Source organism: Populus trichocarpa, chromosome 1, assembly GCF_000002775.5.
Source record: "Populus trichocarpa isolate Nisqually-1 chromosome 1, P.trichocarpa_v4.1, whole genome shotgun sequence".
Lineage (NCBI taxonomy): Eukaryota > Viridiplantae > Streptophyta > Magnoliopsida > Malpighiales > Salicaceae > Populus > Populus trichocarpa.
In genome coordinates, this window is record NC_037285.2 from 14,107,045 (window position 1) to 14,124,322 (window position 17,278).

General features: G+C 33.9%; 1 protein-coding gene across 1 annotated transcript; it reads right to left on the reverse strand.

The window, feature by feature from the left end:
- Window positions 1-2,009: 2,009 nt before the first annotated feature.
- Window positions 2,010-15,370, reverse strand: LOC18094702 (nuclear pore complex protein NUP107). Its single transcript, XM_024588443.2, has 24 exons — window positions 15,125-15,370; window positions 14,441-14,829; window positions 13,669-13,738; window positions 13,369-13,484; window positions 12,690-12,721; window positions 12,444-12,569; window positions 10,997-11,155; window positions 10,627-10,719; window positions 10,369-10,536; window positions 9,931-10,029; window positions 9,444-9,676; window positions 9,298-9,355; window positions 8,848-8,936; window positions 8,480-8,611; window positions 8,086-8,208; window positions 7,474-7,572; window positions 7,197-7,385; window positions 5,802-5,973; window positions 5,555-5,711; window positions 5,211-5,413; window positions 4,719-4,860; window positions 3,018-3,178; window positions 2,740-2,856; window positions 2,010-2,292 (listed from the first exon to the last, which is right to left on the reverse strand). Exons 1-24 carry the CDS (start codon window positions 15,205-15,207, stop codon window positions 2,224-2,226), a joined length of 3,279 nt encoding a protein of 1,092 aa, XP_024444211.1. The 5' UTR covers window positions 15,208-15,370; the 3' UTR covers window positions 2,010-2,223.
- Between the last annotated feature and the right edge of the window lie 1,908 nt (window positions 15,371-17,278).

Consider the following 17,278-nt stretch of genomic DNA (forward strand, 5'->3'; position numbering starts at 1 on the left):
AAAGAATAAGCTAAAGAGAGAATTTGGGTCCTAGAGATTCTATAGGCCCAGTCGAGCAGCTCTTTGGGCCTATCTTTTATTTTATTTTATTTAGTAGAGTTTATTTTTTAAAAATGTTTTATTATTTTAAAATATATTAAAATAATATTTTTTTTATTTTTAATATCAAAACAATCTAAAAATATAAAAAAATAATAATAAGAATTTTAAAAAAATATAATAGTTAAACAACAATACCAAAAATCATCTTAATCCTTAATTATATCTCTAACACAAAAATTAACTCACAAGAAAAATTGTTTTTTTTTCTTTTAATTCACGAGCGTTTAAAACTTGGATGATAAGGGAATACAATTTCTCTGCACAGAATTACCTAAAGAAAAGGTTTCTTGTTGCAATAAACATTATTAATTTTTTAATTCAATCCTCTATTCCCTTCAATAACTTCCTTATTAAATCCAACTCGAAATATAATCTAGTCAAATAGGTGAATAACTGAATTAATTTGCAAGTAAACAAGTTAATTTACATATTTAGTATTTTCATTTTTAACTACAAAAAAAATAAAACAATCAAAATTTATTTTTAATTTATGATAAGGTCATTAATATTCATTTGAATGAAAAAATATTTAAGTTCCATCGAATCAAAAGTTTAACTAGTTGGATTACAAACTAAGCTGAATTTCAAATATAAATTTTATGAAAAATAACATGTTGGATTGAGATTAGGGATGATAATGAACATCCATGAGTCGGATTTCTTGATATTTATACTCTATTCATTATACATCGAATAATAAATTTAGATATTTATACTTTCTATTGGGTTTTGGATACCTATATAGGTATTAATTATCTACTATTATTTATTATGCAATAAAAAATATAAATACTTAATATATATATATATATATATGCACGTGTGTAGATTTATATCAATATTGAAATATGAATATATCATATTGTATTAAAAAATTAAAATATTCTACAACTATATTTGTATAATATAAATATATATTTCAAATTAAACTTGGATAGATTTCAAGTCGGGTTTAACAATATTCATATTGGATATCCATTAGATAAGATAACTATCCAAGAAATACTCATTCATTCAGATTGGTTACGTATTGCGAGGTAACAAAAATTTAAGAATAAATTTATGATCAATTTGTTATCTTAGGAGCACACGAATTTAAGTAAAAATATTTGAAAAATAATGTTTTTTTTTTAACTTACAAATTATAATGTCTGAAAAGAAGAAAGGTTGATTTGAATCCACATAATTAGGAAAGCATCACCTGGGGACTGTTTTTGCTGGTTGAGTTATGTTGAGATAGAAAAAGAAAAGGTTGATGATTGTTTTGTTGATCCTGAACAGCTTTGGTTCCTTCCTCAACCTTAAATATTCTCAATCAGTAACATCCATCCACCTTCACTATGAACCCTTCCTTGCTTTCCTGACATTATTTTAAAACTAAGTTTTACATCACTTTTGTACACACATTGTCGAGACAGGCGACAAGAAAGCGCACAAACTGCGCATCCACAGGCCTAATGCAAGGCAGGTGCAGGTTGAAGGATAGTGGACCTCTGGACGAACACAGGCTGATCAAAGGCTGATGAACACCATGCCCATGAGCCCCAAAAGACATCCTGGCCGCATCATCAGGAGCTAATTCGTGGATAAATCACAGGATCCAAAAGCTCCCCATGATTTGCTTTAGAAAAATATAATTAAAGCTAAAAGTATCGATACATTGCTAGAGGTATGACCAGATACTAGCAAACTTTGTACAGCATTGGAAGCCCTCGTTAAGGAATATCTCCAAGGAAACCAAACAAGCATCCTGGATGATATTGCATGGTAATCACTATAGTAGGATTCATGCATTAATGGAAAGGACAAATACCAAACTACTGGTAAATACCCTATATCGGTACGGGATCACATGCTACGAATGTTTTTCACATTCATTAATGCTCACAGAGGTGCAGAGGCAGGGCTTTAATAACAGGAAAACAAGGGGAAAAATGCATTTCACATTATCGAAATTACAGCTGTACCAGAAGGGAAAAAAAAAAAGAACAGGAAGAAACTCTACAAAGTAGATAAAAAGTTCAAGTTCTCTCCTATATAATGCTATTGGTTACCCAACTACATCAGGTTGAGGTAAGTTTATAAATAAGCACCATGACCTGATTTCACAAGTGCAAAAAGTCAAGATGCAAGTTCCTCCTGAAGCTCCATATTGCATATTTCATATTCCCTCTCAAATAATAGAAACTCCTGAAAGTCCAGCGATTGAACAATGTTAGCTGAAGCTAATGTGACAAAGACACCCCACCCTCCTACCCCATTTTTCAAACTAATAACAAAAGTAGGGAAAAGGAAAAGGAAAATCTGAATGAAAAATCAAGAAGTTTGGAAAAGAAAAGGCAGTTCAAGTTGAAGAAAGTTTATCCCAAAAGTAACATGATTTGTCAAAACTTTAGTGCTGTGCAACACAGCATGTACTAAAAATGCAAACGTTGTAGCCAATAAAAGCAGTTAAGTCATAAATCTTCACAGATGTCTGTTCATATTACTTGATGATCAAAGTGTGTGCACAAATATTGCAATTGACACCAGTATGCATAGAGAGAAACCCAAATGGGAAATATTGCTGCATTTATGAGCCTCAAGCTCGAGTTTATTTTCTCATCCACTAACAAGCAGACCTAATAATTTACTCACCTGCAATTGTTGCTGACTAAACAATTGAAGAAACCCAGTATCTGGGCAAGCAACGAGTTCCATCAACTCATCGTGGCATTCCGGCGGATTACCCGACTCCATTAGTGAAACAGAAACCTGAGGAGCGGATATCATTAGTGGCAACACAGAAAAATGAGAAATGGCAATACTGTGAGTTTTGATAAAATGAAATTGAGAGCTATCCTACTAAAGGGTAAACAAGACAAACTTAATCATAAATGGATACAACAGCTTCTCTGTTCCAAAGAAGAGATTACCTGCATACATCGAAGAATGATTTCTGGAAGACAGCACCTACGACAAAGGCCCCGCACAATATATGTTGCTGGGCCTTCCAAAGTACCATCTGCACTTGTATACCAAGCATCTAATCTGGATATCTCCATTGTGACCCCAGCTTGGAACCGAGCAAGCTCACCTACATTAGATAAGTTTAAATCCAATTAGCAGTACATAAATGAAACCATAGCTCATACATAAAAACATATGTTATGCCATAATAGTTCCCTTCTGTAATACCATTTCATTTACTTTTGTCATACCAATTAGCACAACAAATAAAAATTTCCGTTACCAACTACTCTTTCACAAATTATCTATACTTTTTGTTTAACCAGTCATTTTGGTATGAACATTCGCACATGTATTATTCAAGTTATCAAAAAAATAATATAACAAATCAATTTTATGGATCTAACTTAAATAATATACACTATTTTTTTAGGCACTTAAGTTTTAACAATTGATTACTAACATAACAAAGGAAAGTATTTCACTTTCATATATAACAGAATGGACATAAAAGTCTAGGATTTCTTGAGAAGACTACCGTAGAAGTAATAGTTCTGAAAGAAATTGTAGCAAAAACGAATTAGTAGTAATAAGCAAAGAATAGAGAACCAAAGGGTGAATGACATGGTTTAAGATTTTTCAAAACAATAGATATCAAACCATAAATCTCGATTGTGCATGCAAAAGGACCCAAATGCCATCAAATCACCATGCAAGGCTAAGAATCTTTTCAAATATAGAATCAAACTCGATTAATTCTATTTCTACAATAAATTATACTAATCCAAGGTCAATTTTTCACTAATTGCAATATCTCAGATTTTACAGCTATTTATTTGAATAAAAAAATCTTTCCTGAAACCATTGAAGATTGACAATATTATATTACTTACCAGTTGCAATCTCAATCATCAATCATGCATTAAATATGACAAAACAGAGACTCTGTTCATATATACTATACTTAACCATGCCTTCAGAGAATAGAAGCAGCAATACAGTTTCAATTAAAGGAAACCTTATACTTTATGCCTGTTTAGGACTTTGGGTTTTAGTTCCATCTCTAAGATTAAGCACATTCAAAAATCTTTAACTTGTAAAACCCTTTAATTCATAGCTAGAGATATACATCAGGTTCTAAAAATTTAACAACAATTAAAAAATAGTGTTATTTATGGTTTAAAAGTAAACAGCACACCCATACAAGAGCCATAGTAATTTGTGCTTGCTCCTTAAAAATCCTTTAAAAAAGCAGAAGTATGATCCATAAAAAAACCAACAAACCTATGATATGGCTAAGTTATTAACAATGGAAAATAGGGATAGGAGAGAAGGAGAGAACCAGGAGTACTGTCAACAAAAAGATTTAAATATGCATTCATATTAAAATAAAGGCTAGTATTTTATTCTTCAAAAATTAACAGAGAGAACATTTTGATAAAGTCAGAATCAAGGGTAATCTTGACAAATCAATTGTTTCAACAAAATTTGAGCATTTATATATAGTTATGGATACATTTGTGCATGAGTGCACACATGAACACGCACTTTGGTGCGCATTCACATCATACCTCAACTAAACAAGGAAGAACTGCATGGACACCACTGTATATTCAGTGGAAAATTCAAAAGTCCAAGCATCATTTAATCAATTGATAATTTCTAACCTTTGAAGCCAGCTGCCATGACAGTACCCAGAACACCACCATCACTAACTTGGTGTGATCCAAGTCCATCACCCTCTACTGCCAAACAGCGAAGAACAATCTCGATGCAATAATTGTCCCTAGGTGAAATGGTAACATTCACCTGCAATAACAACTCAGGTCATGAGCAAAGGACAGAAAATTAACTGAAAAAAGGATGACACAAAAAAGTGTGGAGTACATTATTTCCCCCACAATCTGTAAAAGGTAGCCTCTAAGAATAAACAATAGGTATTCAGAAATTAACACGATGCATGCCATAATATCCCCACAATCTGTAAAGGTAGCCTCTAAGAATATACAGTAGGTACTCAGAAATTAACCATCATATGATGCATGCCATTCATTTTATGGACCAGCTCATTCAAAAACCTTAACAGAAGACTTGAACTTTAAAATTGTCTATATGAATATCAGAGGTCACTTTCTTTTTCAACAGAAAAAACAACATACCATTAATTGGCGGCGTAATACAACTTCCTCACACACTGAACTGTAAAGGGCACTCATTAATGCAGTGCAAATGGTAGCGTCTGGATGCATACATTCACCAGATGGCAGACAAAGCATAGCAGTGGCATGCAATTCAAGGAATACAAGCATTGTTGATTCAAATGTCTCATCATCAGGAGAAGCCAACCAAGGATTTCCTTTTCCTGCAGCATTGAATATCAGAATGAGACGGGCAGAATTCCAGTCTTCAATGGAAACTATTTTATTAGAATACATGCTTACCAGTCTTCTGTCAAGTGTGTGTTTGTGGTGCATAAATGAAAAGGCTGGTTGAATTCACTTACTTAATAACAATGACATAGAAGAATTCAATGTCTCTTTGGCTGCTGCTGTGGCTCTTTGTTTATCCTCCACTGAGAGTTCAAGGGGAGGAACCTCACCATTCTCAATCTCAATTTTGAGCCAGTTGCGATAAGTTGCATCAGAGGAGTAGTACTCACTCTAACAATTAATGATAATTGATTACAAAACCAACTAAATATCAGAATCTACAAAGAATATGAATGATAAAGAGATATACATGACACATACCCAATCTTGAAACTCTTTCAGATTCTCAGAAACATAATCCTCAAGACTATTTGGTAGTTCTGAAAGCTGCTTCAAAGGCTCAGCAAGTAAACTTAGCAATGCATGTGCACCTATTGGCATTGCTGGCACTCTCCACATAGAAATCAGAGCAAATTCCCTGAACAATATATTGCTACAAAAAGGAACAATAGCTAAAAAACTCAACCCACGAGAGGAGCTACATAACAAGGGAGAAAAGGGGTAATTTTTTGTTTTTAACAATGTTTTTCCATTAGTTAGCAACGATGAAATAGCAATCATTTCAGTCAAGGTTGTTAAAATAGCTTGCTGGCCTAAAATCACTGAAGCGTCTGCAAAATCAAATAGCAAAAATGGATAGTGAAATTGTAAGATCTAGCATACTACCTGAAATAATTTTGAAAATGTAAAGCTATATTTGTTAAAAATGCATATAGATGTTCTATACAAAATTATTATGAATAGAATTCTAAAGTATGCATGCCTAAGAAACCTTTTAAAATACTGTGTTTCATTATTTGTAACGATTGTAAGTTCCATTCAAACATAACATATGTAAAAAATTTAAAACTATTTTGTATTTTGAAAAATATCCAAAGCAACAATTGATTGGGGGGAGGGGGGGACATTTCACCAATTCTTGTTCAAAAACAATATAAATGGGAAGGCTTGTCGATTGCTTTTTATTTCCTACAACAGAAGAAAAACAAAAGAACTAAAGTAAAGGTACGAGAAAGTCAAAAAAGTCAAAAAGATGGGCACAAGGCGCACTATATGCTTCATGTTCCCATACCTAGCAGCCAGTACAGAAGAAGTCACAAGAAAATATATAGCTCTATTATCTTCTTCTTACATCTTTGCATCTAATCACTGTTTTGTGTGTACCTTCCCATTCCAAATATCGCTTTCATAGTCAAATCTAAATTTGGGTGATATAGGACATCTATGAGTAGAGAATACTGGAAATGGAAAACTTGATTAGTTCAGTAAATAGGACATGAAAAAAGAAACCAGAGCCTGGTTCTTCTATCTCAAACAGTTAGTTTTTTTTCTGTCATTGCAACTATATACGAGGTTGAGAAAGGGTTTTATCTTCTATTTTATTCTTTTTTAGTCTACCACAATGATTGAGCTTAGAGCTCCTCTTGATTTGCTGAAGCATAAGTCCATGACACATGCAGTTATGGAATCATTCAAATCACATTGCAAATCATGATTTCAACAATCTCAATGTCTTAAATCTTTTGAGTCAACAACAACTGGGTTTGTTCATATGCGTTGGAATGTTTGGAAGATTTCCATTGCAATACTGAGAATCAATTGTTTATCCAGTTAAAAACATTAAAGATGTAGAATTGCCAAATGTAGTTTAAAAACCTGTGTGTCAATGCCCGCAGAAGAAGTTTCACGCTGACTTCTTTCACATTGGTAATTGTGGAGGGTGGTGTAAAGCAGAGCCATTGGATTGATGTAGCTTTTTCAAGACTCTGCAACCGGTGCTGCTCTGCAACATCTGATGACTTGTCATATTTTCCACCTTTAACTTCCCGAGATCTTAACAGAATCCTGTTGTAAATAGAGACCCCACTTACACTTTAGAACTTTTGGTTTATCTTCCTCACAATTGAAAACATTTTGCATAACTAACTCATACCTCTCAATAATTTCTTCAAAACTTCCTTTTGAATCATCCTCAGAAGAAAATGGCAAATATTCCATAGCAGAAAGGAAAATTTTATATTTGACATGCACACTACTTGTCAAGAAAAAAGAAAAATAATTAGCATGTCATTGTGCAAATAAATGCAGATCCTAACCATAACAACAGCTTAGTTCTTCCTGTTCATTTTAAAACCCTTAGAACAGTTAAGGGTTGGCATTGAATTTTTTTTGTACAAGGTTATAACTAAACAAAAGTCCATTGGCAAAGGATTTCTTCCTGAATAGTTAACCATCTCATTATGCATCCCAAATGTCTGCTAATTGCTTTTAACAGCTCCGATCAAATATAACGGAGTTCTTTTGAGTAATAATATTAGAAGGCCATTTTCCTGTTGTTGGGTCCACGTAAGGAGGGACATCAGAATGAAATTTTAGACACCCTTGAACTCTTTTTCATCAAAATGGATGTTATTAAGACTTGAACTTGCATCTTATGGTTGCAAGCCCGATACTTCTACAATTGTACCTAGCATTAGGACCCACTAATAGACACCAAAGGAGAAGGAAGCTTGTAAAGACAACATTAATAACCATTCATTGTTACCTGCTATTTAGCCTCAGCTCCATCATATGCACAAAGAGGTCAATGCAACGGTGACGTGCAAGCTGAGAAGCGTAGATCCCAACCAACTCCTCATGTTGCTTTGAGAACAGAAACATCACATACCTGAAATTTGGAATTTCCAACTATGAGAAATTACCAGAGCAACTTGGGCTTCACAACACGAGAAGCCACACTCTCCATGATACAACACAGATATGAAGGAACTTGTCCAGGAGCCGCTGCACTCTTGGAATGATCCATGCCATGTCAAACACATGTAGGAAATGTACATGTCCTGATACTGTGAGTGAGTTTTGGGACTATTTTGAAAACCAAAATGATGCCCTGAATGCAATCTAAAAACTACTTGACGTGACTTAACCAAAATACTTACATATGAAGAATGAGATCACCAACAGTCATGAGCTTCTCTCTAAAAGAATCCTGCATTTCCTCAGCATGTAAATACCTCAGCACAAGCACTAGGTGAGCACCAAAACGAATCATCTGAGAATCGCCATGTGGCCTGATAGCAACCACAATGCACGGTGGTTAACAAGCTAATAAGTTACAATAACAAATAAGAAATAAACAAAATTGTAAATTTATATGATAGAAAAGAAAAAAAGAAAATATCCAGGAAACACTGTCTTTTTCCCTGAACTGACCAAAAGAGAAGTGCAATGAAAAAGTAATCAAAAACTCAACTTGAAACTCCTTTAAAGGTTTTAATTTATACAAAAAGAACTCAAAAGACATCACCTGAAGATATTTTGATCATCCTCCGAAGGTGCTATCCATGACCAGATCATGTCTAGAAGATGTGGTATATTCCCTAACATTAAATCCATCTGTCAAGCAATGTATGGTCAGGGAGGAGCAGCCAAAAAGTTTCAATTGATATGACAAACAAAAATTAATTCTATTTACAAAAGAATTTCTTTGTTCTAGCACAAAACACAAAGCAAAAATTCAAAAATTGTCAAGGTTGCATTCAAGGAGTAGGAAAACAATTTTTTTTTTTTTTTGAGACTTGAGAAGATTTTTAACAGGCATGAAGATGTAGATTGCAAAATGGAGTACAAGACATCGTCCTCAAGATAAGGAAAAAGGAAGTCAAAGTGATCACTGTTCAATTTATTCTAAAGTAGAAAAAAAAATTGAGATAACAAATGAAAATCCATATGCAAGTAACTAATTGTCTTCAAAAACCTCAATTTGCCGGTGCTGCTCCTTGCATCCTCGACTAACCGCTTCATTAACCAGTTCACTAAATCATGCAGAAAATAGCTAAATCAAATATCAATGCATATTATGCAATAATACATTAACAAATTGAATTAGCGGATTAAAATTACCCTGAGTGGAGTTTCTGAAGAAGTGCTGAAAGGTTCCGTGGTTGCTGGTTCAGAACTTGTTGTGGCCAATTTTCTGGTCCAGCTGCATGAGCAGCACCATCAATTTGTCCAGGACTTCCATCACCAACATCTCCATAGCTTTTAAGCTGCACCGTTCTTCCTGGTTGTGAGCGAGCTAGTTCTAAGTCCACCCGAGCATCAAGCCAGGACTTTGACATTGCCCAGCATGCTGACTGCAGACATATTGAGCATCAGATTTCATGCCATTGCAGTAGGAAGTAGTCAAAAGAAATAAAATAATTTTCTTCCTGTCGATGTGTGCGCCACCTTTTTGTGCAAAGTTAACAAAAATTCTTTCATTTTTTCCCATGATAATAATGTCACCACTTGATGAGCAAGTATGATTTTGAAGTAATATAATAAATAGTTAAGAAGTTTCGTGAGAAGAAAGAAATTCCTTTCACATTTGCATATCAGAGAAATATACCTCCCAGTTTGTACAGATTGGAAGTATCCGCTTCAAGTTGCTGCATTGTGCTGCATATACAGCTACTTCATATTTCCCACCATTTTGCTCAGCAATTTTCTTCAGGATAAAGATGAAGTCAAATCAGATGAACACAATTGATATAGTGCATCCATAACTAAAACATTAGACACCTGATCAACATGCCAGTAACATCTCTACAAAGGCATAAATCACTGGATTAACACAATAGCAACATCTCTTTTGAAAACAAAGTGCAAAAGGTTCATATGAAAAATCTTTAACAAAGAAACTTGGAAAAATTACCTATGAAATGGTGACAAAGGAAGACTGCTATAATATGAACAGAAGAAAGGGCAGTTGAAATAAAGGTATGAAACACACGAGAAACTGAATGCAAGGGCAAAAGGCTAGTTGATCTACTTTGGTCAACCTTACCTCTGACGCACAATAGGAAGCCCATTTCCATAAATGCCATTGGTGACCAATGCCACTTTCTAATTCAATGGCTTGCAGCATTCTGTTCTTCCCATTTTTCACCAGGGCTTCAACAGAAGGAACAAGGTCCAATCCTCCAAATGGACATAAAGTTGCAGCTCTCCATGGCTGCCCAAAATTGAAGCATGTATCAAGAACAGGTATGGGAAACCACAATTTGAAATTTATGTTAACTCAAACCTCTAAGACTTTGATTACCTGTCCAGCTGAGCGGCAAAGGTCTAGTGCGTTTTCCAGTCTTCCAGCCCTCAATAGGGTCCAGATATCCTCCAGAAGAGATTCATCTTGTTTCTGCGTAGCCACGTAGGCATATTATTACAGATTTAAAAGTTATTAGAATGCTACAACTTAGTACTTAGAGCACTCTCACCACAATCCTGTCAAAATCTAAATTAATTTCCACTCCAATTTCCTCTCTTTCATATTCTATTTCAAAATTATTTTCATTAAATGCACAATAATATGAGCAAAATTAACTTATGGAAACACCACAGGTACCATATTAGGAGATAACAACAATAGTTAAAATAAGATTAATATAATTATTAAGTTAAAATTAAAATATTACTTTGTCATCCAGTAACTGATGCGCATGTTCTCGGGTTGGAGCATCAAAATCCAAGTGTTGAACAGTATTTGTATTGGAGGCACCTTTCTGTAGAAACCGTTGTGTCTGGTGCCAAATTCCTGACTTTGGAAGATAGGTACCAACATGAGATCCTTGCACCTGCAATCATTAATAAATACCCTGTCAAACAAAGCCAGTGAACTATCAAAACTTTCAGCAGCAACTCAAACATCATGATGCTTGAATGCTGAACCTGGTTTTCCCAACACGGACAAATTAAGACCAAATTCCAACAAAACACATGCATGATCAGTCATTGAGAAAAGGGTAAAGTTCGCCACTTTCAATATGTAAATCTCCTCCAGAAGAGTTATCAGTCGCGTTTGTTGAATGCATATGTCCATAAGTTAGAAATCAAACCCAAAGCTCCTATTATGTTGCAAAACCAGACTATAGGACAGCAAAGCACGTTCAATAAGAAAAGTCAGGCATGCAAGAGAATCTCTCTTTTCTTGGAAGATAATGAATTCCATCCAATAAAGCACACATAAGAGGTGAAAGACATCATGAATATATCTATCCTATAACAAGTTAGAGAGTTTTTGGGACATTGTATTTCAGCATAGTTAGACAAAAAGCAGATTATGGATGAAATACTTTGTTGAAAGAACCCAAGGAAGTGAAAATAGCATAGGTTTTTCATTGATGAAAATGACTAGCTATTAGATTCTTTGTGTATATAGCGGTGACATATTACCACCTAAATCAGGAAACAGCATGAGCACAAATAAATTTTTCCTTGCAGTTGCATTACATCTATTACATCCAATCCTTGACTTAAAAGTCATATCCTACAATACCATATCCAATCCACAAAGTGAAGACTGCCTCCAATATTTTTTTTCTATATTTTACATACACTGGGATGCCTCCACTACTAATTTGATAATACTTGCTCATAACACATGAAGCCCACACCTCAGCACATCAGACTACAAATTCAACAAGACTTGATCCAGTTCCCAGGGGGGCTATCAGTGCATAGGACTCAAACTCAACTGTTTACTCTAATTTACTTAAAGTCATGATTTTCAGCAAATAATAATAAAATGGCTGTAGTTAAATAAGAGATGGTGCTAGCCTGTCACTAATTATTTCACAATCCCAATCCATGAATGATCCCCAATTTATAATTTACTTAAATACCATACCCATTGCATCTAAAACCACCTTCAGATTCAATATCACATGCCAGGATAAGAAACAGGAAGAAAAAAACATACTACATATGCAGGGTTGAAAAAACCTAACGAAACCACCCACCTCCTCTCATCAACTAAAAGAGAAACGGACAAGAATGACTATCTCAACAAGTGTTCTGCAGAACTCCAATGCATTTCTAGGGATGAAATGTTCTATTTAATGAAAATTTGAGGAAACTGATCACCTTGCTTTCCAAATCAAGGGCTTTAGAGGCTAACCCTTCCAGCCATTGAAGGATTCGGAGGCACAACTGTGCTGTATGGTCATTCACGACAAACTGGCAAGCCTCCAAATGTGATGTTGATGGTGACTGTCATAAGCCAATATGTTGAAATGAGAATACACAGTTTAAATCTTTTAAAAGAGTTAAAAATAATGGCAGTTTTGGAAACATAGAGATAATTTGTCCTGTTAATGGAAATGAAGATACCACAATCAGCTCTTCAGGGGGCTCCTCTGTAACTGCAAGAAAAATGAAAAATGTTGTTCATAAACTTCAACGCTCAATGGGATGGGATTTGACAGAAACACAGAACCAAGAAAGTTGGAGAAAATAAACCACCTAATACCCAATTGGCATCACCACCAATGCCTTATTGAAAACCTCAAAATTGCTAGTTGACTAACATCAAGAGTACATAACTTGTTACTCCCACATAAGCGGATGAACTTATTGCAATATTATAATATGAATTATCGGAAAGTAACATTTATCTATCCCTTTTGCATCATCAGACAAGCATCAAGGATGATATAATGTCACCACCACTTAAAAGACACTGCAAATGTTTGATAAGAGTAAATTCACACATGAAGATGAATGACAAGTGCACAAAAGAAAAATAAAGGCCATAACCCAAATCATAAATGCACCTAAGCAAACATGCACAAGAACTTTTCACCCCCACCCCCACCCCCAAACAAGTCACTAGCACCCACCCAAAACCCCCCCACCAACACACAATGTAACATACAAGAGCAATATGCAACCTCAAGATTCAAGCCAAAGAACTTTAAGAGACTTGATAAACCATAAAAATTATGGAACACTTGATCATCACAAGCATCAATTTCAAGCAGGGAAGTATTAGAGGATAAGGGTTGATTGCCTTTCCCATAGAGGTACCAAAGGAGAGACCAGGTAGCAGCCTCGTCAAGCAAGAACTGAGCCTTCTGTCTCATCAATTTGTCCTCTACAACCCGATGCCATATATTGGGCCCATACCTGTTGAAATAATAGCACTTAAAACTTCTCTTTTAACTGTAAAGCTCATCATTACAGACGGAATTCTATTGCAAGTGAATGAATTAAAAGCTGTTAAATTACATCCATCTATCCTACTCATGACAATATAGAGCAACGGATTACATAATAGAAACTCAATATTCTACCCCAGCATCAGACTCACCTAATGGACTCTGAAACATCCCGGCATGATTTTTCAAATCTTAAAATGAGATCACGAATTGGCATCAACCCTGCAGAATCAGACTAAGACATTATAACTAATATACTGTGCATGGCTAACCAGTTAAACAGCTATATACATGTTGCATGATTAATAATAGCCAATTAAGAGAGTCCAGGTTGTGGTGTACATTTATTTCCAAAAATTTTCTATTCATTTGTTTGTACCTGTAATGTATGAAAAAGAAATGATAGCAAACAGAAAGGATATCCAGGTTTTGACAACTGTTTGCTCCCCCTCCACCTTCTCCCCCACCCAAGCCAAAACTCCAGTCCCCAAGCCTCGGAACCAACATCCTATAAGGCCTCATATAACAGCATCTCCCACCCTTCAGCACCCTATCTAAAACATGGCAGGTAAGCTCATGCATGGTGTATAGAAGACAGAAAGTGCTGAAGACCAAACTTGTCAAAATTCTATTCTGATATGAATGGTCCTTGTCAGTCCAGGGTGCTTCCTTCTTCCAACTAAAGAATTCCATCAGTAACTAAACAAACATCACCTAGTTCCTCTTTTTTTTTTTTCTAGCTGCATCAACCAGTTCTAATCTTTCATTAATTGCTCTTATTTTTTCTAAACTTAGTCACCAGAATATCTCAATGTATTGCCTAGGGTCATAGATATGAAATGCCAAAACATTTCCTTTTACCAATCTCATATTTTCTAAGTTTCAAACCTAAAGGAAAGAAATAACAAAATCACTTCAATGTACCTTGAATAGCAGAATCAAAAAGAGACGCAAATAAACCAAAAGTAGTCTCTCCACTATCCGTCAATGTCTCATCCTCAATCTTGCAAGCTTTAAGTGATTGGCTTCCAAATCGAGCACCTGAATCAATACCAAGATCAGCCTCTGAAAATCCACCACGGCTATCAACAGACGATCTCCTTTTGATTGCAGATTGATTCCTCGCAGGCGTAGTAGCACCTTCAAAATGATAGGTCTCAATGCTGTCAACCTCTTGCTTGATGTTTTCTAGAATAAGTGCAGCATTGGTGGGGCTGTGAATATTATTCCCATCATACAACAGCCTGGACTCACTGAACTTGGAAACGGGACCATCTTGATGGGGTGAAACGCTTGATATCGAGTGCCTTTTCCTGCACATAATTCATGATTCTTGAAGTTCTTACAGAGGTACGCATAAAAAAATAAAAACAAAAAATTGCACCACAAAATCCATCATCATTGGTTTGGTAATATATACTCCTTTTGATCTTTCACGTTTCATAACGAACCAACCAAGCAAACAACCACAATATATTCCGTCATTACAGTTGAAACTAGCCAAAATATCGAAAATTGGAGAAGCGCAAAGAAAAGAATACAAAAGAAAGAACCCTAGCTAAACAATTTTAAGTTAAATAAAAAAAAGGGAAGAAGGAAGGCAGTCACCCGTAACGGCGAAACTGTTCTCTTATGGTAAGATCTTCGGGGTCGAAGTAGCTGTTGGACACATCCATTTCAACATCCTCCATTTCCTTTCCTTTCCTTTTAAAGTGGCTAGTGCGCCTCTCAGGAGGATGCTGTACTCTCAGTCAGAGGAGAGAAGAAGCTATACGAGGGAGGTTGAGAGGGAGGTTTTTCCACTTTCAAGCCGAGAGACCAAAAACCCTTTGCACTTTGACGATTACAATGGGCCTCCAGATCAAATATTAGAAACAACGCCAGGCAAGTTAAAAATTTTCTCCCATTCCATTCATTTTCTTTGTAATACTGTTTTTTTTTCTAAGTTCTTTAATTTTTTTTTAACTCTTCAAACTTTTTTTTAAAATTTTGTTTTTATTAAGAATTATATTTGATAATTTATTTTAATTTATTTTATATTTAATTATCATGTCATCACAAAAACATCTAATATTAATATTAGGTTAGGTTGATACTTGATTTTACAAAAATAAAATTATTTTTGTTGCTAGTAAAAAATTAAAAATAAAAGGGCTAAAGTTGACAACAAGGAAAATATACATGCTTTTTTAAAAAAATTCCATTGAGCGACTTTCTAAAGATTTTAACTACTAGATTTTTTTCTATTTCTCTTTTTCGTCCTTTTAGTTTGAACTTTTATGTTTTAATCTAAAATTTTATTTTATTTGTATTTCAGTCTCTAAACTTGAAAAATAAGAGAGCCACCAAAAAATAATAGAGAATAGAGAAATCAATCAATTTGTGAGATTTTGTTAACAAAAAAAAGCTAAATTTGATGTCAGTGAGTTTTTCTTTGAGAGATAAATGTTATTGAAGTGTTTTTTAGCTTTTATTTTGCCAAAAAAAATAGATCGGAGTTAAGAAAAAAAAAGTTTTTTGTTTAATTTTGTATTTGTTGATTGATTTATAAGCGTTTTAAGTTGAGAAAATAGTTTATCAAGATTTTAAAGGTGTTTTTAATTGAAATTAGTTTTGTATGTCTAACAAACTGCAATATGATTTTCCAAGCATCACTTTGATGGTTAAGATTTGGGTAAACAAACGATGTTTTATCTGCTCTATTTTAGGAAAAACAAAATCATTCTCTGATTTTATGAAAAAGAAAAAAAGTAAACCATGCACGCAGGGCTGATCTCCTTTTTAATTATAATTCATTTAAATTGATTAATTAATAATTTAATTTTATTATGATTTTATTACATACTATTTAAATTTTACTTTTTTTAGTAAGATTGTAATATTCTTTTTATAACATTAACAATCAATCTTTTCATATAGCTCTTTATAATGCTTTTGTTTTTTAAAAAAAAAAAACTTTTAATTTGTGATTGTCTTAGTGTGTGTGTGTAAAAGGGCTAGAATGACTTCCTCTTGATTTTTTTTTTTAGTTAATGAGTTTTGACCAAATAGCATTTTGACTAGTTAGATCAATTAAGTTACATCAGATCAACTGCTACTATTAAGAAATTATATTAACAAATTATTTTATTTCAATGAAATTTAACTTATTACTATTATTGTAAAAACATTATTTCCATTTGATTAAAAAAAATTAAAAGGCTCTTGTGACATAAGATCGAATATCTTAATCAACATATATATCTCAACTGCTCGACTTAATCTTTAGTTAATGTTAACAACTCTTTTTAATATTTATTGACATATATGATTATCTATTTTTTATATTAAAAGCACGCATCATATTTTCAATTAATAGTTGAAAATTTTCATGGTGATAAAAAAGCATGTCCTCATATTCTTTTTCTGTATTTTAAATAAATATACTTGATCTGGCTAACAACGTAGCATAGACCAACTAGCTAGTTTTTTACTAAACATATTTCCTTAATTGTTTTAATATATTGTATTGATGTGCTTGCTTTTCTTGTCTAATATTCATATTGTTGATCTTATAGATGATTTATGTCAATTTATGATTGATTATTGATTTCTTGATCAACATACCATCTATTCCTTTTTTTTTTCTTTTCAATAAAGAGAAACTACAATTAGAAACTTCATCCTCAGTGAGGATAAATAAAAGTTTTATTAATCAAACAAAATGTGGGGTTCTTAACTTGAATTTTACAGGCTAAGAAGAAAAGTAAGGTGAATACCAAA